The sequence below is a fragment of the Ursus arctos genome, unplaced genomic scaffold (genome assembly GCF_023065955.2).
Source record: "Ursus arctos isolate Adak ecotype North America unplaced genomic scaffold, UrsArc2.0 scaffold_36, whole genome shotgun sequence".
Lineage (NCBI taxonomy): Eukaryota > Metazoa > Chordata > Mammalia > Carnivora > Ursidae > Ursus > Ursus arctos.
Window position 1 is genome coordinate 6,222,599 of NW_026623050.1, and position 14,824 is coordinate 6,237,422.

Below are 14,824 nucleotides of genomic sequence, written 5' to 3' on the forward strand. Positions count from 1 at the left end.
ACACTTAGCTAGCCCTAACCCCCTCCCAACTTGAAAGTTTATAATGGGCCACTCCTCATGACCCCGGTACAGCTCTTTCAGGTCCTTTACAGGTCCTGTCCCCATGCTAAAACCACCTCTTTGCACCAAAAACATCTCCAGAATTCTCTCTTGGCCGTCAACTTCGAATCCTAAGGTTCTTTCCTACATCAGGAACTACACCAGGTGAGTTGTCACACAAAGGTAACTTTATTTGCAGCAAATAAGAAGATCATAGGAAGTAACTTCCAAAGCCATGACCCCTGAGCAAGGAAGAATGAGTTCCTTTTATCTAGGGTTAGGATAAATATTTAGATAAGGGAGGCTTAGTGTTATATGTAGAGGTGGGCTTAAGATCTCACAAGCACCTTAAGGACACATAGCTATACATACATTGTATGTTATGTAAATGAGGCTTGTGCTCCTCCTTGGGTGAAGATTTTAGTATTATAATGAGGTAAGGGTAACTGTTGGTCACTCTGTGGGTCACATGATGGTCCATTTGTGCAGGAATGAGTCAGGGGTTAAGCTCAGACTGGTCTGGGTGGTCTACACCAGCTCTTCATTGGGGCAGTCATTATTGCTTGAGGGGTAGTTTCAGTTTCCATCACAGGATGCTATGTGTGTAGGGTCTTTTCCCTGAGTTAAGAGCTTAAGGAAAACTGTAGGACAAAGATTGGTGGGTACAAGCAGGTGAGCAGTAAAGATCAGGTCTTGGGATCTAGCTGATGACAGTGTTAGAGTATAGGGTTATTAGAATCAAAAATTAACATGAGGGATGCCTGGGTGGCTCAGTTAGAGTTGAGGGAAGCCTGGGTGGCTCAATTTGGGCTCAGGTCATGATTTCAAGGTCCTGAGATCCAGTCCCACATCGGATTCCGCGCTCAGGGTTCCATGCTCAGTGAGGAGTCTGCTTGTCCCTCTCCCTCTGTTCTTCCCTCTCTCTCTCAAATAAATAAATAAATAATCTTTTTGTCCCTCTTACATTTTGTTATTATATTTTTTGCATATTATGTATTGTGCAATATCTATACAATGCAATGTACAGATCTAAAAGGTGTAGTTTAAGGGCGCCTGGGTGGCTCAGTTGATTGAGCGTCCCCCTCCACGCAGGTGCCCCTATGTGCTATGTGAACTTTTTGAAGCAGGAGAGCTAGGTTCTTGTCTCATGGAGTCGAAGAATGAATCTCACAGACAAAGGAGAGTGAGTAAAGCGATGGAAGTTTATCAAGCAGGGGCACCTGGGTGGCTCAGTTGTTAAGTGTCTGCCCTGGGCTCAGGTCATGATTCCCAGATTCCTGGGATCGGGCCCCACATCGGGCTCCCTGCTCAGTAGAGAGCCTGCTTCTCTCTCCCCTTGCCGCTGGCCCTGCTTGTGCATACTCTCTCCCTGTCAAACAAATAAATAAAATCTTAAAAAAAAAAAAAAGTTTATTAAGCAAGGATATGGGGGGAAAAAAAGAGCTCAGGAGTGAGAGGGGTCTGGACAGGGTTGCCAACATGGGCCTCCACTGGCTGTCTTTTATTTAAAACTGACCAGGGAGCTTATGTCCTTATCACTCTTGTGATGTCTTGGCTGGAGTAAGGACTGGTGATAACATCTTTAATGCCTTACTTCTTTTTTTAGGGTCTGGTTGTTCTTTGTTGGTCACAGGTGACTATCATAAAAAAGATACACACACACACACACACATGCCTGGGGCAGGGTGGTCTGGTTTGTTCCCTTATCTCTGGTTTCCTTACATCTCTGCATTTTTGGGATTTCTGTGAGCCTAATCACAGAGCCCCCTATCTATCTCTCCCTACATAGCCCTGCCTGTCCCTTACTCATTTTCACCAGGTACAGTAGAATTTAAGACTGATAAAAGAGATTGAATATGACTTAAATATATGTTAAGTGTCTATGTTATTTATACTCATCTGGTCATTGCAAACTTAGTAGCCTAAAAAACAACAATCATTTATTTTGGTCACAGATACGCAGTTTGATCAAGGCTCAACGGGACAGCTTGTCTGCACCACATGACATAAGCTGGGGCATTTCAAAATCAAGGCCAGGGTCTGGACTCTGAAGGCTTGTTCATTCACATGTCTGGCAGTTGATGCTAGCTGTTGGGGCTTCAGCTGGGACTGTGAGCTGGAATACCTACAGGTGGCCCCTCCGTGTGGCTTCTTGGCTTCCTCACTGCCTGGCAGCTGTGTTCCAAAAGTGAGCACTCCAAGAGAGTTCCAGGAGGACAAGGTGTAGCTGGGGCACAGGGGTACAAGAGCACCTGGCTCCAGGGCTCCCAAACAAACCAGCCACTCAACACTCACCAAATCCTAAGTCAGAGAAATGAGTGGGGGTGAACCAAGAAAAGAATTTATTTCAGTGAGGCCAACCCTGGGTATGTGCGGGTGGGCAGTGAAGGTCAGGTCAATCATTGTCTTGAAATCAATCACGGGCAGGGTCATGCTGGCTCACAGCAGTCCTTATTGCTTGAGGGGGTAGTTTCAGCTTCTGTCAGGGGATGCTCTGCACATAGGGTCTTTTGCCTGAGTTAAAAAATAAGCTAGGAAGGAGAACCATTTAGAAAGGTTGATGTCAACACGGGGATAGTTGAAGTCCTCTTTCAAATGGAGGGGTCGTATTGACTTCCATGCCCTAATCTCAGAAGTCACATAGGATCATTTCAACTATTTGTTGAAGCAGTCAAAACAAAACAAAACAAAAAAAGCACCACATTTGGGGCACCTGGGTGGCTCAGTCGGTTAAGTGGCTGCCTTTGGTTCAGGTCATGATCCCAGGGTTCTGGGATCAAGCCCCGCATTGGTCTCCCTGCTCAGCAAGGAGCCTGCTTCTCCCTCTCCCTCTCCCTGCTGCTCTCCCTGCTTGTGTTCTCTCTCTGTCAAATAAATAAATAAAATCTTTAAAAAAAAAAAAATAAATAAAATACCACGTTCATGGAGAAAGCACATAGACTATGCTTCTTAATGGGAGAAGTACCAGTTACATTGTAAGAAGAGCATGTGGAATGAGAGATATTACAGTCACTTAAGGAAAATACAATCTGCTAGAATGCCTATTCTACTTTAGTCCAAAAGAAAAAAAAAGTCCTTCAAAAGGTCCCATTTTAGATATATTTTTTCCTGAAATTAAACCTGGAAAGGTAAACCAAGCTGTACGCTGGGCTCCCTGCACATGGGGAGCCTGCTTCTCCCTCTCCCTCTGCCTGCCGCTCCCTCTGCTTGTGGTCTCTCTCTCTCTTTTTCAGTCAAATATAGAAATAAAATCTTAAAAAAAAATTAATTGGAGTCTGCTGCAGTTAATTACCACGTACAGGTGTTATGTGTTTATGAGCTGGTCAATATTAATACCAGACAGCAATCAGGTACATAGCCGTAGATGAAGGCAGGTGATAGTACTACCCACCTGCATTTATGCGCTAGCTAATTTTTATCCCAAAATTCCTGAAACTACAGTAAAAGGTAATGATGATGCAGACTGGCTGCGTCTGAGGACCCAGGGGGATTCCCACACGACCAGCCAGGAGGATCCTTGGTTTTGTGCAGGATGGAAATCAAACACGAGCCTAAAGGAAGTGAGAGCAGAGTTTATTGAAGAGATATATATATAGAGAGAGAGAAGATACAAGTAGAATTTCTGGGAGACTCAGAAAAGAGAGTCTTGTCTTTGTTTGGGACTTTTTTTTTTTTTTAATTAAGGATGGGGGTCTGCTGTATGTGTCCTCCCAGCCATCCAAGCCCTGGGCAAAACAAGGACTAGTGCTCAAGTGTCCTCCATAAGTCACTTATGCCCTGGAGCTAGGGGTCTTGGCATCAAGGGGTAAGGAGTCAGTAGTCTTGGAAAACTTTGATGATGACTTCACCCAGGCACCTTAGATGCTTTCTATTGTGCTGGAAACCCCCAAAGTAATCATTAACTCCTTGACCTTTTCAAGGAGGAAATACAGTAAGGCATGTGTGAGGCGGGGTGCAGGTCCTAGCAAGAATAGAGGCAGCGAGGGGCACCTGGGTGTGGCAGTCTATTGGGTGTCTGATTCTTCGCTTCAGCTCAGGTTGTGATCACAGCATCATGTGACTCTGCTTGGGGTTCTCGCTCCCTCTCTCTTTGCCCACCCCCCACCTCTCACCCCCCCTCCCTGCTCATGCACACTCTCTCTTTCCCTCTGTCTCTCAAATAAATAAATAAATCTTAAAAAAAAAGAAAAGATGGGGCGCCTGGGTAGCACAGTCATTAAGTGCCTGGTACTGAGTCCCACATTGGGATCCCTGCTCAGTGGGGAGTCTGCTTCTCCCTCTCCCTCTGCCTGCCTCTCTCTCTATGAATAAATAAAATCTTTTTTAAAAAAATTTTTTTAGAAAGAAAATGCTCCATAAACGTGGTATTTTATTTTATTTTTTTTTAAAGATTTAAAGAAAATGCTTTCTTTTTAGAAAGAAAATTCCTTTCCCATAATGAATAACGTAAGAAAGCATTCTCCCAATTTAAAAACACCTGTGTTCCCAAAGTTTTTAAATCATTTTTTAGCAGTCGGGGACTATTTTCTTATTGAAATAATAAACATGATGATAGGGTTCTCAGGCAGAGTGGGGACAGAGAGAGTAAGATTCTCTGGGGATTATGGACTCCCAGGGAGGTCCTACTTAGTCTTTAGGTCTGCCTCTTTCAGTCTCCACAGCATTTAAAAGAGCTACTTTTCTTGTGCCAGTAATTCACTCATTTAACAAAAAAAAACATGCCTTTGTGTTAGGAAGGCAGGAATACAGTAGGGTGGAACAGAACAGATTCTCATAGCTTTCTCCAATCACTTCTCTTAATCATATACCTACTGGGATTTGCTTAGGGATTTTCCTTATTGTAACCATGGGAAAATAGATTTGATGGTTAATTTTATGTGTCAACTTGACTAAGCCACTTGGGTTGCTCAGATATTTGGCCAAACACTATTCTAGGTTTTTCTATGAAGGTATTTCTGGATGAGATTAACATTTGAATCTGTAGACTGAGTAAAGAAGATTCCCTTCCTTACTGTGGGCAGGCTTCATCCAATTAGTTGAAGTTGGACTAAAATGAAAAGGTAAGAGGTAATTTTAAAAAGGCTATTATCTTCTCTCTGTTTTTCTCTTATACTATTGTGGTAGAGTGATGGGCAAAATTTGCATATAGGTGCTAATATCAAGTCTTTCAATATTTATAGACTATAATAGGATTAATCTATGTTCAAAAGAAGTCCCAGATTCCAACCTTCATGAGCATTTATTAAAGAGCAGGAGGGGGCTTGAGTAGGGGGAAGAAGAAATGGAATAGGATTTAGGATAATTGCAAAGCCCAAAGTGGGGGGAGTGAAGAGGAGCTGGGGAGTGAAGGGTTTTATTTCTCCCTTCCTTCTTTCCTTTCTTCATTGAGGGTCTCCTCCTCCTCCTTCCTGTCCCCTACACCACACTCTCACATGCTCCTGTGTGGCCTCTCGCTAAAGGCAAAGAGAAGTGAAAAGCTGGAGAAATGGGAGTATTTTGCATTGGTAAGCCCGAGCAACAGCATGTTGAGGGAAGCTGGGTCCTTATGGCCCCCGGTTACCTATCTGGAACAAGAGGTTCTAATTTCAAAAGGCTATTTCTACGCCTAGATAAGACACAGATAATGCAGATTTATTACATAGCTATTATTAGCGTTCGACAATATCTTGTTCTCTTCTTCCAGATGCACAGAAGATTTTATCTCAGATGCCCTTGCAAGTGGGCAGGGTCATGTGACTATCATGACTAATGATATGTGGGCAAAAGTGACAAATCATTTCTGGGCTGTGGCAGCATAGAGCTGTTTGCGATTCTCAAGTCTCTCCCTGTCACTGCAATGGTGGAAGGCGCCTTGGGTTGAACTGGAAGAGCTGAAACATGGACTCAGAAGTAGACTATGTTTCTGAGTCACCATAGCAGATTGGGGTAGGAGGAGGGAAGGGAGGGAAGTCCTGGTGAGCTACCCAGACCCACAACAAATTTCGTATGAGCAAGAAATAAACCTTGATTGTACTAAACAACCAAGATTTTTGGAGCTGCTCATTATCACAGCATAAACTAGACTATCCTGCCAGATATAATTATAAAAACTGGGGCCTGTATATTTGAGAAAGCAGACTTGTTCTTGCTTTAGCAGCACATATACTAAAATTGGAACGATACAGAGAAGATTAGCATGGCCCCTGTGCAAGGATGACATGCACATTCATGAAGTGCCCCATATTTAAAAAAAAAGAAAGAAAGAAAGAAAGAAAGAAAGAAAGAAAGAAAGAAAGAGTACAGATTCGACTTCATTTCTGGGGAATGGAAGGTATTGAGTCAGGACTTTTAAAAATCTTTGTGTGTATTGGTAGTGGCAATAAAGATATCCTAGATCCTTGTAAAATTAAAATGGTGGCTGAGAATAAAGCTCTTTGAGTTGAATTCTAGGTCTTTTTCATATCCAAACACATATTGGCCTTAGGACACCTGTGTGGCTCAGTTGGTTAAGTGTCTGCCTTTGGCTCAGGTCATGATCCCAGAATCCTGGGATCAGTCCTTCATCAGGCTCGCTGCTCAGTGGGGAGCCTGCCTCTCCCTCTCCCTGCCACTCCCTCTGCTTGTGCTCACTCTCTCTCTCTGACAAAGTAAATAAATAAAATCTTTTTAAAAAACCATACTGGCCTCTGATAAATTTATGTCATGTAAATGGCTTTTTTGGAGAGTACTTAAGCTTAGTATAAGTGATAACCTATTTCTTTTTTCCCTAGAAACCAGATTGTCTCTTTACATTGGCAAACCTACCAACTCCCTCAAGGTAAAAGGTTCTAGTATAGCAGGGGGCAAAGGGGACAGCGTGAACGCTGGAGTCAGTGGGACCTGGGTTTGCATGCCTGCTCCACCATTTCCATTTGCAACACTGTGCAGTCACACGACCTCTCTTAGTTTCCTCCTCTACCAAATAGGGATAAAAATGCCTGTTTGGAGGGCATCTGGCTGGCTCAGTTGGTAGAACATGTGAGTCTTGATCTCCAGGTGTATAGGGATTTACTTCAAAAAAAAGATGTCTGGGTTACCTGGGTGGTTCCGTTGGTTAAGCGTCTGCCATCAGCTCAGGTCATGATCCCAGGGTCCTGGAATCAAGCCCCACATCAGGCTCCCTGCTCAGGCTCCCTGCTAGGCTGGGAATCTGCCTCTCCCTCTGCCACTCCCCCAGCTTGTGCTCTCTCTCTCTCTGTCAAAGAAATAAATAAAATCGTTAAAAAATAATAAAATAATAAAAAACACCTATTTTGTAAGGTTATTTTGAGGACAATAACATATTGAAGTAATGAAAACTTCTAATAGTGGGCCTCAGTTGGTTAAGCATCTGCCTTCGGCTTAGGTCATGATCCCAGGGTCCTAGAATGGAGTCCTGCGTGGGGCTCCCTGCTCAGCAGGGAATCTGCTTCTCCCTCTGCCTCTCCCCCTACCTCTCAAATAAATAAATAAAATCTTTGAAAAAAAGAAAAGAAAAAAGAAAACCTCTAACAGTACCTGGCACATTGTAGGAAATCAATAAAAAGTAACTGTATAAGATCCATTTCTGTTTATTTACACTTAAAGAAAACAAACATCAAAGTGGAAAAACAAGCCTCGTATTTCAAAAAAAATGTGTAAGAACTACTTAATTTGCCATTAGCAAAGGACAATATGGTTTTTGGAAAATTTTACTTGAAGATTTAGAAGTCCAGAATTTGGCTTTTACATTATTGGGTTCAATATGTTTACTTTGTGGTTCTTAGTTTTACTAAGTTTTTACTAAGAACTAAGTTACCATCAAAGCAATAATCTGTTTAAAAGATACTAACATAGTCTTCCCATGTATTCCAAATTATCTCAATATGTGGATTGGGATATAGTTTCCTTCTGATATGAATCTATGAATATATGTCCTTTTTCAGTTTCCCAATTTGTAATAGTCTTTGCACCTACGAATTGCTATAAAATTCAACAAGAATATTTAGGAGGTACAAGGTTTAATATTCCCCTCCCCCAGGGACCCTCAATAGTCTTTTTTTTTTTTTTTAAGATTTTATTTATTCATTTGACAGAGACACAGCAAGAGAGGGAACACAAGCAGGGGGAGTGGGAGAGGGAGAAGCAGGCTTCCCACTGAGCAGGGAGCCTGATGTGGGGCTTAATCCCAGGACCCTGGGATCATGACCTGAACCAAGGGCAGATGCTTAATGACTGAGCCACCCAAGCATACCCTCAATAGTCTCAACATACGAGGACATAAACATAGTGGTCATAAAACAACCTGACTAGTTTTTTAATAGCAAATATGCCAAAATTAAAATACCACGAGTATGATCACCTTTAAAGGAATCACTTTGGGAAGCTGTTTAGCTGTTGAAGAATATCATGATTCCTCAACATCTTTTTGTGACTCCAACATTTTTTGTGACTTCAGAAGCTGGTACATTCTTTTCCATATCCCTGATCATAATAAATATATCCTTTAAGAATAAATTTGATTTTTTTTTTCTGCAAAGAGTCAAAAGTTACTTAGGACCAATTCTGATGAATTAAGTGATCAAGATAGTAATATCTTCTTTGCTAAAAGATGAAATATGACTATAAGACACTATTACTCATAGTCTGACTTGGAATTAATGGCATAACTTTGGAATAAAAGTATAAACTTATTCCAGAATTTAAAGGACAAGATTCATTTGGGTATGTAAATGCACTCAGATATCCACTGTGTGCTGCAAAAGCCATTAAGTACTTTTTATTTCATACTTTCTTAAGCAGCAGAAGCTACATTACCTCTCCTGCTTCTGGCTGCCAGGCCACAAAGCAGTAAGAACACACCAGTGCCTTTATCTCCTAGATGGAAAGGAGAAAGAAGGCAGAGCAGAAAAGGTATTCAAAGAAGTAATGGCTGAGAAATTCCTGTATTTAGCAAAAATCTAGAGATTTGAGAAGTTGAGTGACTTCTTCATAGTACAAATCCAACGAAATCCACACAAGACAAATCCTAGTCCTAGTCAAACTTCCAGACACACACACACACACACACACACACACACACACACACACACACACAAAATCCTGAAAGCAGCCAAAGAGAAATACCACATTACGGGTAGGGTAAAAACAATGTGAATGATAGCAAATTTCTCATTGAAACCATGTGAGCCAGAAGGAAGTGGCAAAACAGTTTTCACGTGCTGAAGGAAAAAACTGTTGACCCAGAACTCTCCATCCAGGGAAAATAACCTTCAGGAATGAAGGGAAAGGGGACTGTGGTTTTTGAGATTTGGAGTACAACAGCCAATCTGGGAGTTTTTCCTTGGGAAGTTGAGAGTAAACAGTAAGATCAGGAGAAATAATTTGGGGAAGCAGGGAGTACATGGGGGAGTAGAGACTCTTCCTTGGGGAACTGATCTAAGGGTTTAGAGAGGGCTTAGAGAATCAGACAATCTTCGGGTATCTCGAGAAGTTCTTTGTAAACCCCACTTACACAATGATACTCTTATCAGCCTGGATCCTCCAAGGGCTCAGAGATTATCTCCTAGGGGCCACTTAAGGGCCAGTCTTTGCAAGGTACGGAGTTTGTACAAGCCTGCTGAGCTGACCCTTTATTTGACATAGAGCAACCAAGTGCAATGTCTGGACTTTGTCTGGATCTTGATTTGAAAAAAGCCACTGTAAGACAAAGCAAAACAACAACTTTTGTCTTTCAACAGTTTATTAAGGTATAATTGACACACAATAAATTGCATATACTCAAATTGTACTGTTTGATTAATTTTGATATATGCTGCATACACCTGTGAAACCATCATGACAATCATTCCAATTTTAGTATATGTGCTACCAAAAAAGCGTACCATCAGCACAATCAAAATTATGATCATATTCTTCAGCCCCAAGAGTTTCTTCTTGTCCCTCTGGAATCCCTCCCTCTGGCCTATCCCTGTTCTCCCTATCCCAACTGATCACTTATCTTCTATTACTAAGTTTGTGTCTTTTAGAATTGTATATAAGTGGAATAACATAAAAAAGTAAATGGGGGGGTGCCTGGGTGGCTCAGTCTAGTACATAATAATAATATATCTATTTTTTATAGAAAAAAATGATGTTTGAGATTCTTTGAGATTCACTCCTACAGAGGTGGGGTGGAGGGTGAGAAATGAAATAAGACTGGCAAGATATCTATAACTGCTGAAGCTGGGTAATAAGTACAGGAGGGTTTATTTATTTTTATTTATTTATTTGTTTATTTTTAAGTAGGCTCCACACCCAGTGTGGGCCTTGAACGCACCACCCTGAGATTCAGAGTCAGATGCTCTACTGACTGAGCCACCCAGGCACCCCAAGTACAGGAAGGTTTATTATAATATTTCTTCTACTTTGACATATGTTTCAAATTTTCTGTAATTAGAGTGTTTAAATAAAAGACCAAGGGAGAACTTGAAGGATTTTAAAGATTGGAGTGAGATCGTATTTGTGATTTAGTAACATTACTCTGGCTGCAGTATGAAAAATGGCTTCAAGTGGGTCAAGAATGAAGACAGTGACTGTTTTTTGAGCTGTTAAGGTCATCCAGGGAAGAGATGATTGTGGCGTGAAGTAAGTTAGTGGTAATGGGATGGAGTGAAGTGGATAGATTGAAGAAATGGACTACCTGAATCTGAAAGTTGGGAGAAAGGAATCCAGAATACCACTTCATTGGCTTGGGCCAAAGTGGGCAGGGTGGCACCATTGACCTAGATAGAGATCACTGGAAAATGAACAGGTCCCAGGGGAAGAAAGAAGACGGTTTGAAGAGGCCTTCGGTCAAACTAGTGCGTTGGTGTTATCATAGTATCTGGGCCAGATATCTCTGTTATCTGGGCCAGCACTGAGTGAATAGATGACAGCAAGATACTTAAATAATCATTATTTAGCAAACGGTACAGGGGTAGAAAAGGTAGAAAAAGGAAATGTCACTTGAAAAATATGCTTGGAGGGAAAAAAAAAAGAAAAGAAAAATATGCTTGGAGGCAGGATTATAACAGAAAAACCTCCTAAATTCACATTAAGTAAACCGGGCATGGAACATAATTCTCTTCATCTAACTGTAGTGTTACGGGATTTCTTCTCCTTCAGTGCCTGCGGGTCTTGGACAAAACACTTTGACGAATGTAGAGTGGTGGGCAGCCAAGCAAAGCTTACTGAAGGATAGTAAAGTTTATTGAGCGATAGTACAAAGCTCCCCAAGAGAGAGGGGACCAGAGAAGGTTGCCAATTTGGCTTTTAGATCTAGGGGTTTCTATGGGCTTGTGGGCAGGCTGTTTTAATCTGATTAACCCTCCCCGCACCTGTCATCCAATCAGGTTTTTGTCATCTACCTATCACATGGGAAAGGGTGGAGGGCTCCTTCCAGGGTGGTGTAAGATCCTTTTAAGGGTGGTTTCCTCCTAGGGCGGGGGGCTCCCTTGTCCCTGCCTGCTTTTCTTCTAACTATGCTTCATTAGTAGCTCGTAAAGAGGGGGGAAGGAAATACATTTTTCGGTTGAAATTGCAAGGTGACAATGGAGATTCTAATTTTTAAAAGAAGATTTTATTTATTAGAGAGAGAGCAAGAGCTGTGCGAGGGGCAGAGGGAAAGGCCAACTCCCCGCTGGGCAGGGAGCCCAAAGTGGGGCCGGAACTCCGGGCTTCCGGATCATGACCCCAACGGAAGGCAGAAGCTCAACCGAGCCTCCCCCGCGCCCCAGAAAATGGATTTCTGAGTGGGAATGTGCGGACAAAGGGCGGGGGGGGGGGGTGAAGTAAAGGTCATGATCTTTACTCCTAGTAGTCTTTTTAAAAATTTTTATTTATGTATTTGACAGAGACAGCCAGCGAGAGAGGGAACACAAGCAGGGGGAGTGGGAGAGGAAGAAGCAGGCTCCCAGCAGAGGAGGGAGCCTACTCCTAGTAGTCTTGTGGCAAGGATCAAGGTTAGACCCTAAGTGACTTGAAAACCTATCAAAGTCTGCCCTTTGAGTTTCCTCTTACTATCTGTGCTGGGGTAAAGAGGTTCCGGGCATTTCGTGAAACATCTGGCATTATCATTCCATTCTGAGTAATTTAATTTCCCACGTTCCTGCAGATTTCTCTGCTCTAGCTCTCCCGCAATTAGTAAGCAATGCCATACCGCGGCCTCATTCCCTTGCTTCCGCGACCCAGGTCCTCCCGCCGCTGAACCCAATTCTGGGCGCTCCGCTCCGCCCCCGGGCCCGCCCCCGACGCGCAGCCCCGCCCCGGCGCGCAGCCCCCACCCACGGACCTGCCCCCGGCGCGGAGCCCCGCCCACGGGCCAGTCTGGTGAGCGGAGCCCAGCCCCGGGGCCCGCCGGTTGCCCACCATCGCCACCGCAAGGCCGCCCGGCCTGGGCCTCCGCGTCGCCATGGCTGGGGGCCGTGGGGCCCCCGGGCGCGGCCGGGACGAGCCGCCGGAAAGCTACCCGCAGCGGCAGGAGCATGAGCTGCAGGCTCTGGAGGCCATCTACGGCGCCGACTTCCAGGACCTGCGACCGGACGCGTGCAAATCGGTAGGAACGTGGCTGGTCCGGGCGGTGCTGGGGTGTTGCGGCCCAGTCTTTTCTATGCGCGACTTCCCCTGGCCCGACCCGGCCTTGCAGACGCCGAGCTCCCGGCCCCTTTTACGGTCCTTAAGTCCTTTAGTCCCTCCCGATTCCACCCACGCTTACGTTTTGTCCTTGCACCCGCTCGGCGGGGGCTCCAGAACCCCCACCTGGGCCGAATTCTCTCCGCAGCCTTTTCTCCAGGTCGGCTCCTCTGCCTTCCCTAACAGTTCTCATTTCCACTGGCACCGGTAACCTCCCTGCCTTCTTCCAGCCTTGCCCTTAGTCCCCGCCGGCTGAAAGCCCTTGAGTTTGATGCCACAGTGCATCATAGAGATCCATTCCAACTTTGTTCCGGCAACGCTTCGGGGGCGCTTGCACACACCTTACTGATCCCCCGCCTTCCCCCGCATCACTGTTCCTGCAAGTCTCACCCTCCGTGGTGTTCAAAACCATAAACCATGTAAACCCCGCTGTACTCCCCAGGCGTCCTGTTTTCCGGTTTGGAGGAACTTCCTTGAAGGCACTTAACAGAGAGTACAGAAGACACTCATGTTACCCCTAATGGAGGAGTGCGCCGAGTTTAGACCTTTTAAATGACATTTGGTTTAAAATACTATTTTCCCTATTGTCTGGGAGTAAAGGCTCATTCTAAGCAGCTGACACTGACGGTTTCTCCCCCATCTTTGAAAAATTATCTCTGAATAGTATCATTTAAAAGGTAGTCTCTTCCTTCACCTGCCTGGCATTCCTGCATTTCACATCTGCCTGTATCCAGGATTTCCTCAACAGATAGGATTTTCTGCAGCTGTTGGAGCAGAACGTTTTGCCTCTCACTCAAAGTGCTTCTTCCTTCATGAAATATTTATTGTCAGGAACACGGTCCGGGCAAAACACATCAAAGCTCTTGCCCTCAGGGAGCTTACTTCTCTAGTGCTTAATTTCAACGTTTTTTTTTTTTTTTAAAGATTTTATTTATTTATTTGACAGAGAGACAGCCAGCGAGAGAGGGAACACAAGCAGGGGGAGTGGGAGAGGAAGAAGCAGGCTCCCAGCAGAGGAGCCTTATGTGGGGCTCGATCCCGGAACACCAGGATCACGTCCTGAGCCGGAGGCAGACGCTCAACGACTGCGCCACCCAGGCGCCCCTGTTTGTTTGTTTTTAACCTTGTTAATAAAATTGTAAATATCCCCCTTATACATCCTTACACTAAAATAATGTAACATTCTGGTGATCTGGTAACTTGTCTTTCTAAACATTGAGAACCAGGAGGTAGGCCCATTAAGCAGCCAAAATGGGAGTCACAAAGTGTACCCATGGACTCAAGGCAAAGTCTGTAAGACCCCCTTCAGAGCCACTTTTTAAAAAAATATATATATTTTATTTTATTTATGAGAGAGAGAGTACAAGCAGGGGGAGCTGGAGAAGCAGGCTCCCAGCTGAGCAGAGAGCCCAACTTGAGGCTGGATCCCAGAACCCCATCATGACCTGAGTGGAAGACAGATGTTTAACCCGCTGAGCCTCCAGGCGCCCAGAGCCACTTTTATTTACTTTATACATGGTTAGTTATCTAGTTCTAAGGCTACAAAAGAAAGGAGAAAGGAGCTGCTGTAGGTAGGGATATCAGTAATCTCAGAATTTGCAGTTGGTGACCTTTCTAACACAGAAGATTGACAAAAGCAAACAAAAACTGTAACAAGCAGGCAGAAGAATTCAAATAGCTGTCTGTGGTTCCCCGCACAGGGTGAATAGCCTACACACTTCCATAGGCCTCACAGGCAAATAACTGCTGGCCATTAACAATGAAATCAGAGTGCGTCATTCAGCAAGTACTTATTATCACCTGTGTGCCCGTCTTCAGGGAAAGAGGAGGCAGGTCCACAATCCTGTATCCAAAACCCTAGAGACCTGTCGGGTTTCAACATTCAGAAGTGATTGTGTCCACGTTCATGTGTACACATTCCATGCCTTACCTAACACCCCACTTGGTATGGGGGTAGTGGGGGAAGCATCCAAAATTAAACACAATGAAACAAATATTCACATGACTGGGATAAATAAAGGCTATTAATAGCCTCTTGTCAGGTCAGGCCAAATTTGCTGCCAATAAATTCAGGTTAGAATTTATTGACCTGAGTAAACTTCAGGTTTCTTTGACTTCTTTTGGGGAATGTGTTAGAATGTAGGTTTCAGAGGTTTCA

The 14,824-nt window shown here is 43.9% G+C and overlaps 1 protein-coding gene and 1 non-coding gene across 5 annotated transcripts in view; both read left to right on the forward strand.

The window, feature by feature from the left end:
- Window positions 1-6,163: 6,163 nt before the first annotated feature.
- LOC113242094 (U6 spliceosomal RNA) lies at window positions 6,164-6,266 on the forward strand. Its single transcript, XR_003311800.2, has one exon. It is a non-coding gene; the product is annotated as a U6 spliceosomal RNA (small nuclear RNA).
- Window positions 6,267-12,353: 6,087 nt separating this feature from the next.
- EIF2AK4 (eukaryotic translation initiation factor 2 alpha kinase 4) overlaps window positions 12,354-14,824 on the forward strand; it is a 101,187-nt gene continuing 98,716 nt past the window's right edge. For all 4 annotated transcript variants that reach the window (XR_007189938.2, XM_026480040.4, XM_044377513.3 and 1 more), the window contains exon 1: window positions 12,354-12,589. Coding sequence is in view for 3 of the 4 variants with exons in the window: in XM_026480040.4 (XP_026335825.2) it covers window positions 12,446-12,589 (144 nt within the window). In the remaining variant the exon portion in view is untranslated. The remainder of the gene's footprint in view (window positions 12,590-14,824) is intronic.